This window comes from Rattus rattus, chromosome 1 (assembly GCF_011064425.1).
Source record: "Rattus rattus isolate New Zealand chromosome 1, Rrattus_CSIRO_v1, whole genome shotgun sequence".
NCBI lineage: Eukaryota > Metazoa > Chordata > Mammalia > Rodentia > Muridae > Rattus > Rattus rattus.
The window spans coordinates 94783341-94808058 of record NC_046154.1 but is presented as its reverse complement, the minus strand read 5'-3'; the positions used below and the strand labels follow the sequence as shown (position 1 = coordinate 94808058).

The window sequence follows — 24718 nt, the reverse complement described above, 5'->3', positions numbered from 1 at the left end:
CTAATGCCAGAGAAATGGGTCCATTACTTTTAAATTCAGCTTTGGATAGAAAGCAGCCAGATTCTTTGTCAAAGGGTCACATAAATGGCCTCTACTGTCTGTATTACTCACAACACTACAGTCCTACAGGCTCAAAACAGCCAGTACTGTTCATAGTGCTTTCAGCATTCAATCATTTTTCTGATCCAAAGTCCAGAGTTCCACATTCTTACAGAAACAAAAAAACCAACATGGTCACACTTTTTTTAAAAGATTTATTTAATGTATGCGAGTGCACTGTCGATATTTTCAGACACACCAGAAGAGGTTATCAGATCCCATTAAAGATGGCTGTGAGCCATCATGTAGTTGCTGGGAATTGAACTCAGGACCTCTGGAAGTGTAGTATTCTTAACCGCTGAGCTTTCCAGCTCCCCTTTCCAGCCTCCCCTCCTTTTTTAATGGTCACATTTTTTTCACAGCAACACCCTTACTTGATACCAGCTTCTGTATTAGTTGCCTATCTATTGCTGGGATAGAACACCATGACCAAAAGCAATTCAAAAATGTATTTTGGCTTACAATCTCGTGGGCTAGATGCTCATGGCAACAGGCACAAGAAGCTGAAAGGCCACATCAGCACCTACTGGAAGCACACAGTGAAGTGGACCAGGGCTGTAACCACAAAGCCTGCCCCCAGCGACATGCCTCTTCCAGCAACTCTGTATCCTAAAAGTTCCTAACATCCCCAAACAGTGCCACAAACTGGGGACCACGTATTTGAATACTTTAGACCACGGGGGCATTTTCCTTCAGTCTACAGCAGGAGACACGCATTCTACTGACTGAGCCATTTCCCCAGCCTCACTGTTTCTCTCTTGCCACCCTAACAAATGGTGAATAAGGAATACTTTCTGATTAAAAAATACAAAGCTCTTGAGAAATATTTTGAAGTTTTACATTCCTATAACCAGGGAGTAAACTACTAAACTGTGCTTGAATGCTGTAGCATACTTACCTCTTCTGCCTCAACTTTTTAAAAAAGACTTTCTGTGTTTGTTTGTCTGTATGTGTGCATGTGCATTACATGCATACAACACCTGTAAATGACATAAATAAACACCAGACTCCTTGGAACTAGAGTTATAGATGGTTGTGAGCCACCATGTAGGTGCTTAGATGTAAACCCAGATCCTCTGGAAGAACAGCCAGTGCTGTCAGCATTTGAGCCATCTCTCTAGCCCCTCACTTCAAGTATAATTTTAACAGTTTAGTATTTTTTGGAAAAACAAAATGAGCTGTCTGCTCTTCCCAAATCTGCTTCAAAGTGAAATGAAGAAGTCCAGCTTCACCCTTTTCCACTGTGGCTTTCCCTCTAGGTTGCTGGGGAGAGGCAGGAATGTGGAGTCTGCCTTCCACGTTGAAAAGCTTTGAAAACATACAAGGGCTCTTCTAGGCAATGGAAGAACCATGCTGCGGTGTTAATCTGCTCCTGCACACACATGGTACTGACTCCATCTTGCAAATTTTAGTGACACCTAGTTTGTAGTAATGAAGGTACTTGAGTCTGTCATCCAGCGGCATAGACGTCTTAGAGCAGAACAAGATTTTTACATTATTAAGCTACCAAAAGACAGCTTTGGCGTTCTGGCTTTAGATTAGACATTTTCACTGAATTTAAAACAAAGAAGTATTTTTAAGGCTGCAATACGCAATAACTGTCCTTGCCCTGTTTTTAATGAAATAATTTTAAGTGTGGCCACGCAAAGTTTACTGAGAAGAAGTAGCTCCCTGTAAGTAGGAGACAAAACCAAGTTTCCCTTAAACTAGTCTCCACAGACAAAAGTCTGATCTGTAAGCTCCTCTGCCCTCCTGACCTGGTGATGGCGTGTGACCCTGGTCCCCCCTTGGCAACTTTATTCAACTTCCAGGTGTGTAAGGTATTTTGTAATTATTTGCAGGGGAAAAAATTTTTAATACTTTTAGTTCATAAGAAAAAACGTCTTATAACTTGAGGGTCAGCATGACTGTCCCTTAAATTATGCTGTCCACAAGGAACGTGCTAGGCTGAAAATTAGGCACATGGCAGCAGATCCTCACTTTGAGGAGCAGAAAGGACTCAGAGACTTAGGCTGTAAGTCCGCATCTGTTTCACAGGTTGTATCTTCCTCTGCTCATTTTATTGCAGGTTAACAGAATGTTTGTTTCACAGACTAAAAACTACACTAGAAGTACTTTCAAATACAGCACATAAAACAGTATAGCTTGGAATGGGTCTTTATAATCTTATCACTGGTCAGTATGCCTGCCCCCAAATTTTGATGGATCAGGATTAAGCCAGTCAGTATGAATTCAGTTTGAATGTGCAGTTTTTATTGACGTGTACATTATCCCATGATGTTTAATACTAATACACCTATTTTGTTGTTAAAGATAATGGTATTGTTGCCATATATCTGGTGGTCCTTAACAGTTTTGTTGAGGGAGCTGCTTTATTACTAAATTATTAACACTGAGAATCCAGTGAAGTTAGCATTCTGCTTCTCAGTTTAAAAAGAAATCACAGAATTTTCACTCACACATGTTAGTACCAATCCTGTCTATTTCACTGAAGATGGTTCCACTCAATCATTCCCTGTAACAGCTACCTGCAAGATTATACCATTGACAGACTGGTTATGTTGGCATCTGATGGTAGCTAAAGGTGTGAGAGCTCTACATGCTGGTACTGAACACGCTCCCTCACTCGGCCCTGTTCTCATACTCTACAGTCTAGCAGATCAGCTGGGTGATCTCCTGGGCAACCTTTTCCTTGCTTTATTACACAGCTTACAAGGCAAACAGGTTACTGGCAGAGTTGTTTCCCCAGCCCAAGAAAAGGTCTAAACCCTAAAGTTAAAAAGACTAAAAATATTTATTGTATAATGAGCATTCCAATTCCACATACATGAAATACAGCATACAGGTATCTGGGATCTACACAGCCTCTTGGTTCCAATGTTCTGTCGTCTGCAACTGTCATTTCATCAATACTGAGGATAGTTCTGAAGTGTTATTAAACCAGTAAGAAATACTTAGGATTCCATCCATTACTCAGGACTGCCTGGTCAGCTACGCATACTACAGCTAAAATAAAAACCATCTCCTCCTCTGAAGTTGCTCCAGGGTTCTTTGGAGTGACTCCTGTTGCAGCCTAACAACCTTATCCGGTGAGATACTTATTAGAAGCAACAGTGCTAGCAGGTGTGATCTGGGACCAGGCTCTGAGGGACCCTTATCCTGCTTCAACAAGAACTGAAGAAGAGTCCCCAGGCCTAAGAAAACCCTGCATTCAACAAGGCCACTGCTTTCTGCTGAAATTAGTGTTGTAGATAATCAGCTCAAAAACCAGTTAAGGAAGCCGATGGGGCTGGGGGACGTGCATTTGCAATTGCTTCTTTGGGATTCAGCTGCCATTAAGACCCTTGGGATATTTGGCGTGTGCTGAAGAACACCTGAGCTCAGTGTCTGTTTTCCAACTGTACTGCCGTTAGAATCTTAGCAACCACCATAGCAACGTGCATGTCTAATCTGAAGGTCAGAGAAAAGAAAGATTTCAGCATCCTCTTTTAAAGACTGATGAACTTATGAAAGTACAAAGGATCCTTTGCTTTTTAAAATGTCAGCTGTACCACATGGTATTCCAGAGACGAACCCCAGGCTGCTCAGGTTTGACCATCCATGGCATCTTTGTTTGTCGCAGAGACCCATCTGTTATTTTCCATCTGGAGGGAAGAGTTAAGACAATTAGCTTCTGCTGTGCTCTGAAAGCAAGCAAGCTACAAAGTGAAGAGTGCACACCCATTCTCCTTTCAGTGAATAAAGCTGAATGCAGGAAAACGATCTCACCTTCTTCAGTAGCTTATAGCAAAGGGAGAGGAGCTGGACCACGAGAGTCATCATGGATTTTATCTTTGTAACACACTTGTCAACCTACAGTGACAGAGCATGTGTGTCATTCAAACAGCAGGACTTCCAAAAACATCATCATCTACATTGTCAAGTTCTCCATCATGGAGATATGAGGCCCTGAAAAGTATAGATCAGGGGACCTGTGGAGACTTGAGGTTCCAGAGTGAGGAGAGCACTGGCTGCCTGGTCTCATGCCTGTCTCATGGAACCCCAGGAAGGACGATGGAACAACACTGTTCTACTTGAGGCTATGCATAAGCTTCTCAAAACACTCCACACACTGACATCCCCTACTCTGCAGTCGTTTACACTCTGCCCAAATTCCTCAGCTGTATCAAGAGGCTCGACTCCAAGGCCTTTATGACAGAGGGGAAGACTCCAGGTGAAGGACTCAGAAGGAGCTGCTCAGTGCTGGGGACTCAGGTGTAGCCTCAAATCTAATTGGGTGACCTGCTGCTCTCTGGGGTCAGTCACAGAGCAGCTGCTTCCAGACAAGCAGGAAGAAGGAAACAGACTCTCTGTGCACTTTAGCACAAAGGGCTGGAGCCAAGGTGACAGAGACATGGGACAGTCCCAAGTGTTTCCCCAGATAACCCACCCTCTCCTTTACCTTTAGAAACACTTTACTCTGCAAAGACGTCTTAGTTATTGTCTGAAGCTGGTGGCATAGAGGAATTAGCTTGTTTATTTCCAGGAGAAGCATAAGTTTGTCATCATCTTTTAGCTGAAATGGAATTTAGGAAGTTATTACAACCTCAACAAACTCCATCTTTTATAATTTTTTTTTTTTTTTTTTTTTTTTAAAGATCTCACACATAACCCTGGCTGACCTGATACTTGATATGTATACCAGGTTGGCCTCAAAAACAGACAGACCTGCCTGTTTTAGTCTCCTTTATCTTTTTCCCCCTCAGTGCTTGATTTTTTTTAAATAGTAAATAATTCCGTTTCATAAAACGGCTTCATTTCCACAGACCATGAATATTGTGACATTTTGTCTTTGTGTATTCTAGACAAGCTCTTCCACTGGGCAGATCCATTCCACCCCCAAGGAATATTTATAATCACACAAAAATAACACACTATAACAGAATTTAAAAAACCAGGATAACGTAACAGAATGTTCTCTCAATTTGCTCCCAGCCTATGTCCTATACACCTTTATGTATTAGTAAAATGCTTCCAATGTGGGCGTATAAAATGATTAGCACTGGGCAGGGAGACGACATTACCTGTTTTGAAAAAAGACTGTATGCTTGAAGTAGCTTTAAAAAAAACCTGGTAGAGAGGGAAACATCACTATTTTAGGTCAGTGTCTTCTGGGTGGTTGGTAAACAACTATTCTCAGTTCTTTCACACAGTTGAAAACTAACCCAGACACTAAGAATGAGCCTCAGAGCTCCAGAAGCTCCCCCATTGTATCCATTTCAGGAAACACAAGGCTTTAGCTAGAATCAGAAATTTTCTCCGACCTAAGACAAACCCCAGGGAGGCTCCTCTATACCTAAGGCCCTCCAGTTACTCTGTAGAGCCACACAGACCTGGGATCCACAGCCTCATAAACTACCTATTCCCTTCTGCTGGCATCCCCAGATCACTTCATAAGATCCCCAGTTACAGAGAGGAGCCATTTTTCTTCAGCATGTAACCACTGGTAACTTGATTCAGTAAATAATCTCACAACTTGTACACATGTAAGCAACCCCAGTTAAACAGTGGGTTATAAAAAAAAAAATAAAGGAGACGTGAGAATAGGACAGCCATGACTTGAGAAGAAGAAAAAACAAGTTCCAGAGGGAAAGGGTCAGGAAAGAGAGAGGGAGATCAAAATGCTTTATATATATGTATAAAACTGTCAAATAAGTAAGACATTACTATTTAAAATCTTCAAGTATGAATGAGTCATGAATCCTGGGGAATGAGGTCAGGTTGGAAATCTGTTGTTTCCACCTAACTATGATTGAATTAACCTCCAGACACATTCCACGCCAGCTATATGAGATGACCAATCCAACTGTTACATTTTATTGTAATTTCAGATTTTGTATGTTCACCTTGCATTTTATAATGAGTGAAAACCATAGCCAAACAAGTGCAAAGGGTGGTCAGGACACATTAAAGTGCAGAACACAGAAGACCCCTTAAAACGCCACAGCAAGGGCTGCAGACAAGGCTTGGCTGGGATAGTAAGAGTATTTGCTGCTCCTTCAGAGGACCCAAATGCAGCTCACAGAACCACGCAGCCCCAGCCACCTGTAATTTCAGCTCCAGGGAATCTGACACCCTCTTCTGGCCTCTGAGGTCTCACACACACACACACACACTAACCGTAATACTAAATACTTTTTTAATGCTATCACAACAGTAAGAGATAAAAGACAAATGTACTTGGCAGTAATAATAAGGCAAATCTAACAATGATTTAGGAAGAAAGCTAGTCCTGGTAGTAAGCTATAAGCTAGATCAAGAATATGGGAGGAGGAATGAACTTTGACTGGGTTAATACTGTGCCATTGGTGGTTAGCATGATCTCAGTTTGAAATAGCCCTCCGCATCTTTCCTAGCCCTAAAAGAGAAGCCAGCTGGCTTTCTCTTAGCTTCGGTGGGCACTGCATGATTCTCTTCCCCTCATCCTTCATCATTCCACATTCTCTTAGTTCTCACAGCTTCCCTGCTGTTTCTGTTTGAAGATAGCTCCCCAATCTCTGTCCATTCCTGACACTGGCCTTTGCATTCAACATGGGCAAAGCACAATGCTTGATTTCCACTCTATAAGCCTAATGCCCTCCCTTGGTGTACTGCACCTCGGCCAGTGTCATTAGCATTTGTAGTGTTAGTTGAGTCAAAGCATTTAGAACACCATATCACGCCACTGCTTCCCAAGGCTGAGGGGGCTCAGCACCATCACACTGGGAAACACAGAACCCTGGGCTTCTACAGAAATGCAGTGCCGTCCACTCCACGGTGGCTCAGCCCTCATCCGCACTGCTCCTGACTCTGCAGGGTGCATAAATCACACCTGTTCTGCCTCTGTAGACTCTGACCCCACTCACCCTTCCACCTGTCACCTCAGTAATGCACCTACTCTAACAACCTTACAGAGTCTTTCCAACCACCCCCAGTCACCTTTCTCTTCTTATCCTTCAGGATCCGATCTCTCCGAGTACTTGTGAAAATAAAACTTACCTCTAGGAAGTGAATTAAGTCCTGGGAAGTTTTCAGTGGCCCCTCTCCTCTAAAAAAGAATGTTATTAGAATAAATATAAATATGAGCCTGGAAGTTGGCTTATAGAACATTAATGTTTTAGAGTATTCTGTATATTAGCAGAACTCAATTTATAAAGAATATGATCATACCGATAATATTGTGACATTTTCCTTAAAACGGCTTTAATAATTACTTCCTAATTATATGTCTTCTATGTTAATTTCACAATGCAAAGAGAACTGAAACTGGTCAGGTGATTACTGCTATTTGTCTTTTTCTGGCTGCCTTTATTTTGCTTCAGGCATAAATATATGAGATCAGATACTATGTGTCAACCAAATGCATTTCCTATGCAATGAAAAGAGCACCGGACCCTGGCGGGAGCTCAGCTTCAGCTTCAGTGGGGCTTCCAGTTCTAACTGTAGAAAATAATCGCAATACTACTGTGCTGACAGTCTTAGTCAGGAGTTTAAAGCTACCAAGAACTAGGAACTCTGAAAAATGAAAGGTAAATTCCAACAGAGCAGCCAGCAGATGCTGGAGAGGAGCTTTGGCCTGGGCACAAATCAGGAGATGCACACACACTCCTGCAGCAACAACTACTGCCGCCCCTAACAGCTGCGAGGTGCGAACAAACCCTTTCTGTTGTCTGTTAAATGCTGGGAGGAGCAACTGGAACCATGAGACAGAATTATATCGAAAGTTACAAGGAAAACTTGAAAAGCACTAGACTGTCTTTAATATTTTATTAAGAAATAGGAATTGTTATATAGAAATAATTATTAATACATTTATATACGTCATTACAATGATCTCAAGCAATTGCCTGAGGAAGGGCTATCAACATGCCTAGGGACAGTACAGATCTCCAGACTGAAGGCTACCCAATGACCTTGCCAGGAGTACCTAGATGACGTTGGCATGCCACAGGACGTAGGGGAGAATGTTGAGGAAACATGCAGACACTGTGGCAGAATAACAACTTGTGCTTTGACCACAAGGAGCTGTTGGCATTGTGGAGACATGCCTCAGTGAACAAGACAGCACACATTCATGTGGTACAGGACTGTATTCCTGAACCTTAGTACTTCTAACCCCAAACCACATATCCCAGCCGGCAGGACTTCAGCTAGCCTCTGCTACTCCATGGGGTTATTCTTCACATGTCTCAATCTTTGCTTCACTTTGTGAAGATTTATTTATTTATGGTGCATACCTATAGTCCCAGGACTCAGGAGCACGAGACAAGAAGGTTCCTGCAAGTTCTAGGCCAGCCTGGGCTGTCGTCTGAGACCCTGTCTCAAAAATGGCCAAATAAGCAAACACATAAACAAATTAAAATGACACTGCATACCTAGTAAATAAATACAGAGAATAGGCCATCCTGGACATATTCCGTCCATGTCGAACGATCTCGTTGTCGTCATCTTCCCATTTCTCGATTTCACAGTCAGCATCGGAGGAAAGCAATCCCAGCTTCAGCCCAAGCTTGGCTATCTTGGCTTGCTCCTACAAACACACTAATCACAGGTCTGTTCTTGGAAGGAAGATTTCACAACTCTGTCTCGTTATGGGTACGAGACTGTTATACAACCAAAGAGCTTACCTCTGAATCAGGTTTGTCAGACTTCACTGATTTCAGGTTTGCATTATTTTTCTGTGACAATAAAAAGGTTAGAAAGTCTTAGTATTCAATTGTGAGGAAAGTTATAATAGAAAACATATGAACTTGTAAGGAACTGCAACTTTACAATACCTAGCAGGTAGTAAAATTAAGCAGGTTATTCTACTGGGTGACTTCTGCTCAGAGCAAGTCATCAGTTTGGAATTCAGGGCTAACGGGACAAAGACAGAGGGTAATGTCCAATCTGCTTTCTGTGTTACTAGCTGCCTGCTTCTTTTCACAAGGTCTTTAGGGACCTTAAGACAGCACCTAAAATATTCTCAGAATCTACTGATACTGTGCCCAGAGCTCCCTGACTTCTCTGTTACAATAATATTATTGTAACATTTGAATGATTCTGATGAAATGTCATTTGTAAGGATGTTCCTACTGGTTATGATGCTATAATCTGATGCCTTCAACACTCTCAATTTTAATACAGTTTTACTGCTGTTGCAGTGGCTAATCCTGAAGCCCATATTGTAAAGACCCTACATTTTGAATTTAGGATTTACCATAAGCCAGTGCTCAATGGTCTCCAATTTTAGAAAGAAGATGTTTTGGCATAAGTATTAGGAGCTCAGTGCATTTCCTCTAGAAGGGAAGAAGCCTATCATAGGTCACCAGGCTAGTTCTGAGATTCCTGCTAATTCCAGCAACACAGAGCAACCACCAACTATAACACTGCTTCTTTGAAATATATATTCGAAAGTTCTTTGGAGATGACAGCCCACAGTGAGAATTTCTCATACTCTCAGACATATCAGGAGTTCAATAGAGACTGACCAACAGCTGGAGAAAGCTATTGTCCAGTAGAAACACTTATTCAAATTAAACACACACACACACACACACACACACACACACACACACACACACACACACACACACCACATACATTTACATATGTATATACAAGATGTGAATTACAGCCAAATAAACATTCATGTGCCTGTCTAGCTTGGGAGTCACATGGTCTTTAGTTCCTTCCAGTAGGCCACAAAGCAATGTGAGGCAAACTCAGTACCTTCTCAATGCTTCTACATTTTACTTAGACTTCATTCCCTATCTTTCTCATATAAACTACTTGTGTTACATGATTTTTATTTTTACAAATTGGATTGCAAAAGTACTTAATGAATGTTAAGAACTGTAGAAAACAAACAAGCCATCTTTAAAGTGTGGCCACAGGGCAGTGACAAAGCTCAGTGAGCAGAGGCCCTGGCTACCTGGCCTGACAGCCTACGTCTGATCCTCAGGACCCACACAGTGGACGGAGAGAACCAACCCCTTCAGATGTCTGCTGGCCTGCACACACCTACCACCTACCACGGCACAGGCTCACACCACACCACCCCCGCCAGGAAAAATGAAAAAATGTAAAAACAAAACAGACAAAAGGAAACTGGTCAACCTTGCCACCTAGCGGACACTATTTGGAAATACAGTTCTGTTACATAAAGCTAAAGCTTTCCAAATATAAATAGCACAAGACTCTAAGTTTGCTCTCTGAAAAATGATACAGTTCTCTAAAAATATAGTTAACTGTGCTACATTCAACTAAGGAAGTGGTTTATATTTTGAGATTATGTTATTAAATATGTTATATTATATATATTAAATTTTATATATATAAAATATGTTAGTGTCCACTAAGTTCAATAAAATCTTCCCTTCAACCCACTGTACTGGAAATGGAACCTGCACCTATGAAAGGAGGCAAGCGCTTCAGCAGTGAGCCACTGCAGGAGCACTCCCTCACAGCAGGAGCACTCCCTCACAGCAGGAGCACTCCCTCACTGCAGGAGCACTCCCTCACAGCAGGAGCACCTCCTCACAGCAGGAGTACTCCCTCACAGCAGGAACACCTCCCCTCACAGCAGGAGCACTCCCTCACAGCAGGAGCACTCCCTCACAGCAGGAACACCTCCCTCACAGCAGGAGCACCTCCCTCACAGCAGGAGCACCTCCTCACAGCAGGAGTACTCCCTCACAGCAGGAGCACTCCCTCACAGCAGGAGCACCTCCCTCACAGCAGGAGAGCACCTCCTCACAGCAGGAGTACTCCCTCACAGCAGGAACACCTCCCTCACAGCAGGAGCACTCCTCACAGCAGGAGCACTCCCCCACAGCAGGAACACCTCCCTCCCTCACAGCAGGAGCACCTCCTCACAGCAGGAGTACTCCCTCACAGCAGGAACACCTCCCCCACAGCAGGAGCACTCCCCTCACAGCAGGAGCACTCCCTCACAGCAGGAGGCCTCCCTCACAGCAGGAGCACCTCCTCACAGCAGGAGCACCTCCCCTCACAGCAGGAGCACCTCCCTCACTGCAGGAACACCTCCCTCACAGCAGGAGCACCTCCCTCACAGCAGGAGCACCTCCCTCACAGCAGGAGCACCTCCCTCACAGCAGGAGCACCTCCCTCACAGCAGGAGCACTCCCCTCCACAGCAGGAGCACTCCCCTCACTGCAGGAACACTCCCTCACAGCAGGAGCACTCCCTCACAGCGGGAGCACCTCCCTCACAGCAGGAGCACTCCCTCACAGCAGGAGCACTCCCTCACTGCAGGAACACTCCCTCACAGCAGGAGCACCTCCCTCACAGCAGGAGTACCTCCCTCACAGCAGGAGCACCTCCCTCACTGCAGGAGCACTCCCTCACAGCAGGAACACCTCCCTCACAGCAGGAGCACTCCCTCACAGCAGGAACACCTCCTCACAGCAGGAGCACCTCCTCACAGCAGGAACACCTCCCTCACAGCAGGAGCACCTCCTCACTCACACTCCCTCACAGCAGGAGCACCTCCCTCACAGCAGGAGCACCTCCTCACAGCAGGAGCACCTCCTCACAGCAGGAGCACCTCCCTCACAGCAGGAACACCTCCTCACAGCAGGAGCACCTCCTCACAGCAGGAGCACCTCCTCACAGCAGGAGCACTCCCTCACAGCAGGAGCACTCCCTCACAGCAGGAGCACCTCCCTCACAGCAGGAGCACCTCCCTCACTGCAGGAACACTCCCTCACAGCAGGAGCACCTCCTTTTTGTTTTGTTGTTGTTGATTTTGTCTGGTTTTGGGTATCTGTCTTACAGGTTGTTTTGGGAATCTGTCTTACAGGTTGACATCAAATTCATAATCCTCCTGCCTCAGGCTTCCAAGTGTTGCAGGTGTACACTTCCATGCCCAGCTGTATGATGTCTTTTCTTATCCAAAACTGTTTTATAAAAGGCCCAACATATGGCATTTAAAACAATCAACCTATGTTTATTTGATTAAATATAGCAGTAGACTGTGTCATTTATTGGATTCAAGGTGGATGAAAATTTTTTAAAAATTAGATAAAACATATAGTACAAACTGTTTCTCAAAATGATTTTGCAGTCTCTTCCTTGTTTTATTGCTACCTATATTCAGTTTACAGAAGTATTTCAGCACCGAACCATGGTGTGGATGCAAGTGCCCGCAGTGCCCAGAAGAGGGTGTCTGTACTCTTGGACCGAAGTTAGAGGTGTGGTGAGCTGCCCTCCATGGGTAATGGGAACCAACCTCAAGTCCTCAGTAAAAGTATGCACTCATAGCCACTAAGGCATCTCCACAGCCCCTTGTCCTCTTGAAACTCTGAGGATTTGTCTTCAGTTCTCTTCCCTACAGCAGTTATTGCCGCTGCCATTACTGTTCCCAGACATGAAAGTTTCACTGTCTAGCTTCTTACTCTTGGTACTCCTGGTACTCCTGGTATTGTCTTTGGATACTCACTATGCCTTCACCACCAAATACTATTAATAATTATTAATCTCTCTCCTCTTCATTTCCTTTTTATATAAGATTAAATATGTACTATCTAATATAGCAGCTGTTAGCCACAATGTGGGCAGTGTGTTTAGGATGCTATTCTCTGAACCCCAAGCTGAATGCAAATATTAAGAGTACAGGTCCTGTATGGGCTGCTGCTCAGAGTAGTATCTGAATAGTGGACATAAACTCTCCTAAGTGTTCCCTGTTGCTGAGGGAGGGTAGCAGCGATAGATAAAAAGAGCATAATTTCAATTCTGAAGACAGGCATTTGAGTGCACAGAGCTCCTGTACTTACCATGGGCTTTGGAAGTGAAAGATGGTCATACTTCTCTCCTACAAATAACACAAATCACTTAAAACCTTTCTATTGATACAGTTTTATTACTCAAATTTAACTTTTACAATAGCAAACAAGAAGGTTACATTAGTTGTGATACTCTAGACTGTGATTATATGTGACTCAGATAGACAGTATAACTTGGTTTGCAGACATGAACAGTAGCAACACCTGCATCCCTAAGGCACCTACAATGCCAGAGCTCACCCCCAAGTAAAGGGAAAACAAAAAGCAAAATGTGTCATTGGGATTGACTTCCATTCCCAGGCAGCCTCAATCAGAGTGGTCCTCTAGCAGCCTGCCACTCCCCCAAACCAGGATTTTCGAATCAGGACCAGCATCAGTTCTTCTTCTCTTCCTCCTTACACAAACCCCATCATCCCAACTAGCATACAGTTCTCTTACTTGGGGAAAGGACAACTCCAGTGGACAAGACAGGAGGAGGAAGTAAAACACACAGATTGGGGGCTGTGAGTAATGTGAAGTTGACCACAGGGAAGGCAGGCTGCCTGCAAGGTCCGGTTCACCCCCCTCCAGTCCTCCCCAACACACCTGCTTATCTGTCATCTTTCTGGCTTGCAGATCAGTTTACAATAGATAGTGATTTTGTTTTATAAAGCTAGTCTGTGAATTTAAGATAAGGTTTGTGCAATAAATTTTAAAAAACAAAACAAATAGCATAAAGAATCAAAATTAGAAAGCCATTTCCACCCATGTTGCTACTTTCCAAATACACTTAGCATTAACATATCACCATCATCACCATCACCATCATCAAAGGCTTTTCAAAACGGGATTTCTTTGTATAACAGCCTTGGCAGTCCTGGGACTTGCTTTGTAGACCTGGCTGGCCTCAAACTCCATATGACCAAGCCAGCTTAGCATTAACATTGTACTGATGGGGGAAAAAGCCAATTCTTTTCTTCTGGTTGGATTCTTCTTCTTCTTCTTCTTTTTTTTTTTTTTTTTTTTTTTTTGTTAATTTGACACAAGTTACTTTTGGTTACAGTATTTAGCACAGCAATAGAAACCCTAAGACATTTAGTGACCATCAGTAATTAATTAGTATTTTGTTATAAGAAAGTAAAATAAATGAGTATAAAATTTTTAAGAGGATTTGAAAATCAACTGCTGAGGCTTTTAGTTGTTTGTGATTTGTGCTCGTCCTTGCATGTTAGGGAACAAACCCAGCCCCTTGCACAAAGCATGAGCCACACAACTAAACTACAGCCCAGCAGCAACTGCTTCTTTTTCTTCTTTCTTTCTCTCTTTTTCAAAAAGCATTTATCTACATGTGAGTGCACATGCATGGATATGTGCACTCAGCAGTTAGTGGGACCAGTGGGAACCAGTGGGAGCTCGTAGGAATCCTTCCACTTGGCCACCAGGCTTGGAGGTCATGTCAGCACCCCAGTTTGGCTAGCAGACACCTTCTTTTCAAGGAAAATGGAGTGTACTCGGCCACAGTACAATATTGATTTTAGACTGAAGAGATGACATTATTTTCTAAGACAAAGCCTTGTGTAGCTCAGCTGACCTCCAACTCACCATGTAGCCCAGGATGACCCTGAGCACTGATCCTCCTGCCTCTAACTCCTGAGCACTGGACTTACAAGCAGACACTGTCACAACCCCATTATGCAATGCTTGGGGTTGGAACCCAGGGCGCCGTGCATCCTAGGCAAACAGTCTACCAAGTAAGCAACATCCCAGCCCATGAAATAATAATATTTTAGGCACAATGTGAAAGGACTTACCCAAGGCCACATAATGGTACAAGAAACAAACAAACAAACAAACAAACACAAAAACAAACCTAAAATGTATTGCAAGCATGATGTCCAAAGAGAGGGCAGCTCAAAGGGCCAGGTAATATGTGTAGGACTCCATTCTTAGCTGATAGTTATATTCAGTTATCTCTTCCAGAAAGACAGCCTACCCTCAGCTACTAAGTAGAAAACTAAAACAAGGATCCAGGCTCCTGCCTAGGACAGAGATCTCAGCAACCTTCTCAGATGGATTTAGGAAGAGAGATTGGAGCTCACTCGTTCCCCTTTAGGAGCCATTCGAGGCAGGGTGCAGTTCAACTGCCCAACTAACAAGTGTGGAAGGCTGAGAAAATGTCATCCCTGGTGTCTCTCAGACTTTGCTCCTCCCTCCTGTGGGCACTGATAACTAACTTTTTTAAACTTCTACTTCACCATTAATAAACTCCAAAGATATTATCTGCCCCATGGGTTACTAAGAAGATTAAATGTGATAAATGCACATCTGGCACTTACCAAAGGAGCCAGCACAGAAAATTCCCAATAGACAGCAGCTGCTGTCTGCATGGCTGCCTTGTTACAGTTGTGTGCCTCTGATGACATGTTTGTCATCCTACGTACACAGGGGTCAGTGCGTCAGTTGAGCCCTTTTAACATTCTAATTTCCACTGGATGTTTGATCCACCATAAGAGGGAGAAGGGCTATTCTAACTTCTTTTTTAGACAAATAAAAGAGAGAAGAGACAGACCACGGTGTTGGTCAAACACCATGGCCTAGAAATGGTGAGGATCCCAGACACACAGAGAAAGCAGATCAGGCTCTAAGTCAGGGGGTCAGCACGAGAGGAGGAACCAAGACCCTTCGTTCACATGAAGGTCACTTGCTGGCCCCAGGACATGGAAGGAGAGAGAGCAAGGGATATAGCATTCACCAATTTTTAAGATAACACTTATCCAATTTTTAACATTAAATATTTAAAAAACCATCTCTAATAAAATATTTAATGTTATAACAATAAATAACATTTTATATTTTATACTTTAACACGAACGAAAGCCATCCTAAGGAAAAATCTATACATAAAGACAGACACAAAAACATAAGTCATAAGACACAGGATGACAGCAAACAAAACTGCCAGTTGGCACAGACGTAAAGTGTAATAACAATGCCATCCATGCACCGCACAGGGCCCCTTGCATGGCGTACAAATGCCAGTGAACTTACCCACCACAGGTCATCAAGTAAAGAAATAAAGAGACTCCACCCAAGCAGAAGGAAGGCATTTCAAAAGTCATATAATTACATTCATTTCATTATGAATTCAATATGACTACATCAGAGAACTACTCTATTGTACAAGAGCTTTTGTACTAAAAATTTTTCAAAATGTAAAAGACATAAAAAGCTGGCTTGATTTCAGTAGGAAATGCCAATTTAGATATCCACAAGTCTAATAAATTTTATTGACTAGATATTAAAAACAAAACAATAATTGTCATTATTTCTATGGAAGACATTTTATTATAAAAATAACCCATCTAGACTATAATAAGTTTAGTTTTATATCCAAATCTTGACATTGAAAACAAAACAGAGCACTAATAGTTATATTAACATATACATATATCCATAAATACATACATAACTAAAAGCTACAGTAATATACGTCAACAAAGGGACAGTTTCTCACCTCGTCGTCCTTCAAACACATCACTGATGTCTCTTAGCAGCGTCGCCAGATCACTAATCTGAGACTCCCACGCTTCACAAAACACATCCAGGTTTTCTTTAGCGATTTTGCTGGACGGATGCAACGTCAGTGTTTCAGCAGCAGAAATGATCTAAATGGGCACCGGAAGCATGCGTGTGATCCTTAAAGTCTCAGCACTAGGAATCCTCCTGGACATTAAGTCCTCACTGATGAATTTTCACACTGCCTCTTCAGGTTATCATATTAAATATTAAATTTTATATTTTATAAATATTAAAGTATCTTTAGTACTTTAATAGCATAATGTGTTATCTGCCTAGCTTGAGATAGTTATTCTGCATCTAATAGAACCTTTTTCAAAAACTAGCATGGCCAGAAACATTTTGTTTGTATGTTTTTATTTATTGTTATGTGTGCATGTATGTGTGTGTGTATATGTGCGTGTGTGTATGTATGTGTGTGCATGTGTGTGTATGTATGTGTGTGTGTGCGTGTGTGTATGTATGTGTGTGCATGTGTATGTATGTATGTGTGTGTATGTGTGTATATGTGTGTGTATGTATGTGTGTGCATGTGTATGTATGTATGTGTGTGTATGTGTGTATATGTGTGTGTATGTATGTGTGTGCATGTGTGCGTGTGTGTGTGAGTGTGTGCACGTGCACAGGTTGGTGTGTATGTGGAGGTCTGAGGACACCCTGTGGGTGGGTTCTCTCTTTCTACCGTGTGGGTCCTGGGGATGTCATTGGCTGCTCAGCAGTCGCCTTTATGCACTGAGCCATCTAGCTGGCCCTGTTTTGTTTTTTAAATCAATGTTCTTAGGAATTATTAAACCAAACTCTATTTCGTGGCTTGTTACATAATGATATCTCTCTTTGCAAGCTTATTAAAGTGACCCGCATTATAAACAGCTTCCTTTAAAATAGATATAATCTAGCGTTTCAGTGAAATAAGCCAATTTCAGTTTGGCAGAAAAACCAGATGATCCAATGGAATGTCAGCCATGTTCCAGTCCATTACTAACCAACTTCCAGTGCCCTTCTTCCTCTCAGCAGATCTGGCCTCCACTGATGCAAACCTTTCTGCTTGCTCCCTCAGTCTGCTACACAGTCAAATAACACACAATATAGAGAGAATAACGAGCCATTTCCATACCTGTTGGCCAGTCACCTGAAATGTCTCCTCTGCATGCATGCACGTTATCTCGAGGGGTTCTGTGCCAGATACATGCCGCAACAGTCGACATGTCTGCAAGAAAACATATCTACAGGTCACCTTCCACACCCCCATCCTTCTCACGATTCGACGTTTACAAACCTAAGAATGAATCTGTACATGACTGAACACCAAAGCAGGAACAAACATGGGGAGAACACACTGTTTCGCTTCCTATCTGACTGAGGCAAGGTGGTCAGTCTCAAGATGTGAGTGGGAACGACAGGGAACCTTTGAAAAGTCTAGCTGAGCACGTGCATTTGCTGCATCTGCCTCCAGAGTCCTGCTGCTACACTGCCGAGTATCACAAGCTACCATTCTCTCAGGCTGAGACTTCTCCTCGGGATCAATATATGCACACACCTTTCTTCTGTGAGATAGCAATGGGTTAGGTAGGCTGGTTATAAAGAAGCAGAAAGCCTCCTTTCAAGAAAATAAGTAAACATTATCACGAGACTTAAAAAGGAAACGTTTTGATTTTGTTTTACAGTTTAAAAGGTTTGCTATAGGTTTCCTAAAGTTAGTTTCCCTCAGCCATATATTTGGTTTCTACAAAGAGCAGAAGCAAATCTATTAAATGAAGAAATTTGAGAATGTTCCCTCAATGTTTCCAGGCTACTGTGTAGAGGGGAGAGGAAGCCAAGCTCCATAGTAGCATCGATGGCCTTTAGGACTGTTGAGCAGGGTATAGAAGAAGAAGAAGACTGTATTTGTATACACTCTGTGGTAGTTTGAATGAATGGCCCCATAGACTCAGAGACTGGCACTATTGGAAGGTGTGGCCTTGTTGGAAGAAGTGTGTCTCTGGGGACAGACTGTGAAGTCTCAGAGTCTTCATTTTCTTTTTTTTTTTTTTTTTTTTTTTCTATTTTTCGGAGCTGGGGACCGAACCCAGGGCCTTGCACTTCCTAGGCAAGCGCTCTACCACTTAGCTAAATCCCCAACCCGAGTCTTCATTTTCTTCTTGCTGCCTGCAAATCAAGATGTAGAATTCTCAGCTCCTTCCCCAGCACCATGTTTGCCTGCATGCCACCATGCTTCCCATCATGATGATAATGGACTGAATCTCTGAAACTGCAAGCTACCCCCAATTAAATGATGTCCTTATAAGAGTTGTCATGGGGGCTGGAGAGATGGCTCAGTGGTTAAGAGCACTGACTGCTCTTCCAAAGGTCCTGAGTTCAAATCCCAGCAACCACGTGGTGGCTCACACCCATCTGTAATGGGATCTGATGCCCTCTTCTGGTGTATCTGAAGACAGCAACAGTGTACTTATATATAATAAATAAATAAATCTTAAAAAAAAAAAAAAAGAGTTGTCATGGTCATGGTGTCTCTTCACAACAATAGAAACCCTAACTAAAACACGCTGGCCAAGACTGATCTCACACATACATGCATGATTAAGTGTTTTTCTGTTTTCTTTCTTTTTCTTTTCTTTCTTTCTTTTTTATTTTTTATTTTTGTAAACTAGCAGATACATGGTAACATTTTCAATAAGTTAAGATCAGATGAAATTATACAAGTGGCAGGTGACTCCCTGGGTTGGGGCAGAGTGGGAAAGGTTCAGGAAGAGACAATGTGTCTTCCCACTGTCCTCCTCCCTTCTCCACTCAGCTTTCTGCCTTGGGTGGCTAACTTGGGTCGTCCATAGCTGTGTTTGGCCAGTGGAAAGGAAAGGAATGTTCTTTCCTTGCATGTTTCCTGGGTCACCCAGGGCCATCAATGCCTAGTGCACAGACTTCCAGGTTCTGCCTCCCCCATTAACTTGCCCTGGCTCTGTTATCGCTAGCTCCCCCACAACTGTCCATGCAACACTGCACCCGCTCTCCTGCTGAGCACTTGTCATGGCGTCCTAAATTCACCTCATTCCTGCTGAGACTTCACCAGACTCAAACAGAATGCTACTCCACTGCTCCCCAGAGTCTGCTCTGAGAAGACAAAAGAATACTTAAAAACATATCTTATGGTTTTAGTACATTTTATTGTTTTGTTTTAGAGGCCAAACCATTGTCAGAGCAGGGTAGGTGTGTGTTATACCTTTCAGATTCCAAAGAGAAGAGAAGGTAATGCTCAGATATGTTAGTCAAAAAACATGTTAATATTCTCATAATTTTGCTATCATACTGTGAACCACAATCTGTTTAATAAGCAAATCTATTATTACTCACCTCAACAAGCTGTTCTTTCTGCTCAGAGAGTTTACAGGCATACTCAGCCAAAGCTTCTAAATTTCCTTCTACTCCAGTAACTTTTAATGCGTTTAAAACCACATGATCGGCATGGAATTTTAACAGGTCGGCTGCCAGCTGCATGGCTGTACAATGGAGCTGAAGAAGACAGTGAAAGGCATCAGAGCAGGAAAGGAGACAAAAAGGTTCATGACCCAGCACCCAAGAGGAGCCTCAATAACTGCAGAAGCGAAGCCCGAGGCGCTGAGACGGAGCAGCCCCTGTGGTCACAGAAGGCCTGGGGAAGCACATGCGTCCTCCCAACAGCTGGCTGTGTGGAGAACAAGCCCTGGCCGCTCAGTGGAGGAGAAGCCAGATCTCTTCGCTCTGCCAGCCAGGCCTCTCCCACACAGCTTCCCTTCCTGTTGAACATCCTTCTGCTATCGACAAAGATGGTGAGACGTGGGACAGAATTAAGAGTTTACTGCTCAAGGACTGGAAAGATAGCTCAGCTGAGAAAAGTGCTGTCTGCTCTTCCAGAGGTTCTGGGATTGATTCCCAGCAGCCACAGAGGGGCTCACAATCATCTAAATCCAGTCCCAGGGGATCTGACACCCTCTCTGGCCTCTTCAAGCACTAAGCATACACTTGGTGTCTAGATATACATGAAGGCAAAACAGCCACAGACATAAAAAAAAATTTAAATTTCAATGTTAAAAAAACTTTATTGTTCAGACTAGAATAAGGAATATCTAATAGAGACATATATCATCAAGCAGGTTTTAGGGGACAGTGGCATAGCAAGGTCTGGATTTAATTGACAGCATTGAATAAATAAAGGAAACAAAAACAAGAGGGCAACAGTTGGGGTGAACAGATCACCAGTGTGTACAAGGTCCTCAGTCTAATTTCCAGCATTTAAAAATATCATTTTAATTCATTTCTGAAAAAGCATCACCAAGAGAGCCAATGAGGTACTGGGTAAAATCTTATTAAAAACCTATGACGTAACAGGACTGCTGTGAAACCTGGACAAGCCAGAGCCGGTGCCTCCCTCGGGGGAAACACTCTGGGTGTGCTCTCCAGAACTCTGCTCTCCAAGCAGTCTGGGTTCCCACAGAAACAGCATATAGAGGGTAACATAGGCCTCGCACTGTGCTTGTCACAGGTGGGCCTCATTTTCAGCTGTAACCACAGTAGCTGTCTTTGGACAGCTCAACTCGAAATCAATTTCCCTCTCCCTTTCTCTCTCTCTGTCTCTTATGTGTGTGGGGATATGGGGGAGGTTGTAAATTACATGGCAGGTAGTTTGGGATTTGTTTAAAAAAAGGTAAGTTTTAATAAAAGCATTACTTTAAAGAAAACCTGACTTTGAATTAAGCCTGTTAGAATGAATCAGTTTTCTTTTCTCATAGAAATAACTGGATGTCAATTCAAATGACAGGGCAGGACTTTGTCTAAAATAAACAGCAGAGCTGTCTGCACTTATCAACCAAGTCAGAATAATCACAGCCATAAGGTACTAAGCTACTTTCCTGTGTGTCATAGAAGGATTTTGCAGGACCTAATTCAGCCAGCAGGGCCTTAGAGACTATCTAATACCGTGTCTTTGTGCAACTTGTCCACAGTGGCTGAGTGACTTGCCAAGGGTCCTCTAGCTCTTAGGAAGGTCGTGAGGACAGCGCATTAGCAACAAAAGAGGAAGAAGCCAGAACAAATACTCTGTTCCTGCCCGAGATGTCTAAGGGCAGCTTTGCACATCCTTGGATTGAAAGATTAAGGCTGACTGCGGTAAGGAAACGAAGCCAGTAGGGAAGTCACCCTCTGCCAAGGGTCTCATACAGCACTCACAGCTCAGCATTTCATCATTTAATTAAGTCTTAATATGAGGAAATCCAGCAGTCAGGAAAGCACAGCCTTCTACATTTAACAGGGAGCTTAAAGGAGGTCTCAATAGCTCTGGCAGTCTCTGGTTAAACTATGAAACACATCGCCAGCATACAGTGCAGAAACAAATACCCAGGATCCAATTTCACTCTCCTGAGACTTGGACCCACTTCAAAAGCACAAAGAAACAAAGCAAAGATAAGGCCAAGGAGAGGTTTTTCTGAGGAGGGTCTGGAAGGGACAGTTTGACATGGGAGTTGAGGTATTGAGGTGAAGGGACAAAAAACTTCTGAAAAAAAAAACTCTAAAAAGCATCCATAAGAGAGAAGGTCAGCACAAAGCCACAGTGTGGCTGCGCCTGTCACTGGGCTGTAACACACAAAAGGCTCCATTCCCAGATCTCCAAAAACAAACAACAACAAAAACTGGTTCCAAACTGTGACACATAAGGGCACAGGCCTCAGAAACCTGTCCTCCCCCAACTTCCTATCTTCCCTCTTTGTGCCTCAGCCTGGCAGAAATCAGTATCAGCAGCCACAGCACAGAATGGCAAAGGAAAGAGACCTTGTGTACCATAAAAGTCATAGCAGGGCTGGATACTGGGGGATCATAAGACAGTCCTACAGCCACATGGAAAACGAGACACCAACTCTGGAGAGAACCTTCAGGTTCTTTCACTGAGAACAAACCAGGGCTTGGACATCTGCACAGAGGGCCAGACAGCAAGTATTGCGCCTTTGCTGGCACAGAGGCAGAACGTAGCTGCCCAGCTGTGGGACACAGAGAGAACAGTACATATACTACACATACACACAAGTGTGCGGAGTGTGTCCCCCCACAGTGCTGATAAAGCCAGTCTGAGCAAGCCTGACAGAGAAGAGACCTCAGGATTTGCAATTCCGAGTGCCCAAGTCAGTCACAGATGAACACATTTTCCTGCCGGAACAAGAAAATCTCCTCAATTCAAGGATGATAATAAAAATTATTTTAAAAAATTTAAAAAAAAAAACTTTCACTTCAATGAAGCATAATTTATAGCCAAAATGCTCCCACTTTAAAGGTACAGTTTGATGAGTTTCACAGACACGAAAGTCATAGAACTATCTACAGTCACTGTTTCATACATCTCCGTGACTTGGGAAAGGCCACCTCTGCCCCTTTACAGTAAATACCTCAAAATTTTTGATCCCACGAACCAACTGATCTGATTGCTGTCAGTGAGATTTAGAGCTTCCTTGCCTAGAATTTGTTTTCTAAGTTGAAGCACACACTTGCTCACTCTTTTGTACCTGGGTTCTTCACTCAGTGTGCGGTGAGTCTGACTCACCTCACTGCGTGCTGCTGGGTAGTACGCGGTAGAGGTACCTTAAGGTGCCTACGATGGCCCTTGTTGATGGACACCTAGGCGGTTCCCAGCTATTGTGAATAAGGCTGCTATGCCTACTCCTGTGTGAGCTTCGAGAATGACAGTGTTAGTGAGTGGTGACCTCACACTAATGCTCACAGGGAAAGCCAAGCATTCACACGTATCCTACAGCGTGAGGCCGTGTCAGTCTCCTTACTTCTTTCCTCAGCTCGTCCAGGCTGTGGCTGACCTTCAGCACAGAGAGTTCCAGCTCCTCGGCCGCGCTCTTTGTCTTCCTGCTTTGCTGGAATTTTGAGAGGTACACGTAGATCACTTTACTTTTCTAATCTGTTACTCCTAGTCAAATTGCCACTATAAATTACAGAGCATTTTAATGCTTTTGTGGTGCTACGCATAGAACCTAGTGCTGCATTCCCAGACCTGGCAGAAGTATTTCTTCAATGTACCTTTTTAAGGTTACCGTAGAAAATAAAATGTAGTTCTTCCATTGTATTTCCCACAGCAACTATAAAACAAGTGAATTTTCAGAACCAAATTATCTTTAATTTAATTTTGCCTAAATGTCCACCCTTTTGTTTTTAGCATAGCTGGATACCAAAATTCTATTTCCTCTAAGGAGCTACAGGAGCCTTTCCTTCTCAGGGAGCCCCAGGTCACCCAATCTAAGTCAGGCCTCTTCCTCTCCTACTCGAACTTTTTCTCCAAGTAATTATTGCAGCTCAGAACCACATACTTATGGTTTTTGTTCTTGTTTGTTTAAAGTCTACCTTTCCTGCTGAGACTATGCAAATCACAAGTATTCAAGTCTCTCAACCAGCAGATCAGCGTCAATCCCAATGTCTATGGGAACCTTCTCGAGGCCTTTCCCAATTCTAACTTCACTCTCTGTAGTGCCCCTAGCATGGGATCTATCAAGAAACTTAAGACACTTTCTTTGTGTCCTTGTCCCATCCTCTCCCAAATGTTTCTATACTGTAAAGTCATGGTGGATTCTGGTACCTGGCAGGAGAAAAGCATTCAGTTACAACTGTAAGAAAAAATAGTGGAGAGCACTTCTAGCACACAGAGGTTGAGGGCCGAGTGCTTTGAAATGTGTGAAGTGCAAAAAAAAAAAAAAAAAAAGAAATGTGTGAAGTGCGTTAGATGTGGAGCTGGTAGTAATAAAATGACATCTCCAACCTGAGTATTTCATCACAAGAAACTCAGTATCCAATGTTGAGCCTAGGACCCATCATTGAAGCAACCTCCTCTTCATACTACATGGCACATACACAGTTCAAAGGTAGAGCACTGCTCCCAACTCTTACACCATTCCATTAGGGCAAGACTCCCAGCCAATGTGTACTGTAGGAATGCCAGGGAAATATCCCCAAACCTGTGACTTCTCTCTACTCTTTATATAAGCTGCCAGAACATGCCTTAGGCCTTTGTCCCCCCCAATCTCCTTTCTGCAGACAAAAGACCTGGGACAAGCTTTCTGTGTTGTAACACCTCTAGTTTTTACCCACCCTGCTTGAACAGCCTCCCACGTTGAAAGTACGCGCTGCCCAGGCCTCTTAAGTGGCTGCCGGCTGCTGTAGTCCAGGAGTCTGTTTGAGTGTTGGACTTTACCGTCAGCCAGGTCTACCCTGACCTTCATTGCGTCTAGACCCCACTGGGCATT

At 43.2% G+C, this 24718-nt stretch overlaps 1 protein-coding gene across 1 annotated transcript in view; it reads right to left on the bottom strand.

Annotated features, from left to right (window-relative positions):
- Positions 1–2330: 2330 nt before the first annotated feature.
- The window catches only part of Ctnnal1 (catenin alpha like 1), a 55873-nt gene continuing 33485 nt past the window's right edge, over positions 2331–24718 (bottom strand). Inside the window, exons 8-19 of the mRNA XM_032899532.1 lie at positions 23252–23338; positions 19803–19961; positions 17572–17664; positions 16396–16546; positions 12894–12931; positions 8745–8795; positions 8493–8647; positions 7015–7165; positions 5163–5195; positions 4541–4654; positions 3868–3951; positions 2331–3743 (exon numbers count right to left, since the gene is read on the bottom strand). Coding sequence (XP_032755423.1) covers positions 3684–3743; positions 3868–3951; positions 4541–4654; positions 5163–5195; positions 7015–7165; positions 8493–8647; positions 8745–8795; positions 12894–12931; positions 16396–16546; positions 17572–17664; positions 19803–19961; positions 23252–23338 — 1176 coding nt within the window. The 3' untranslated portion in view covers positions 2331–3683. The remainder of the gene's footprint in view (positions 3744–3867; positions 3952–4540; positions 4655–5162; positions 5196–7014; positions 7166–8492; positions 8648–8744; positions 8796–12893; positions 12932–16395; positions 16547–17571; positions 17665–19802; positions 19962–23251; positions 23339–24718) is intronic.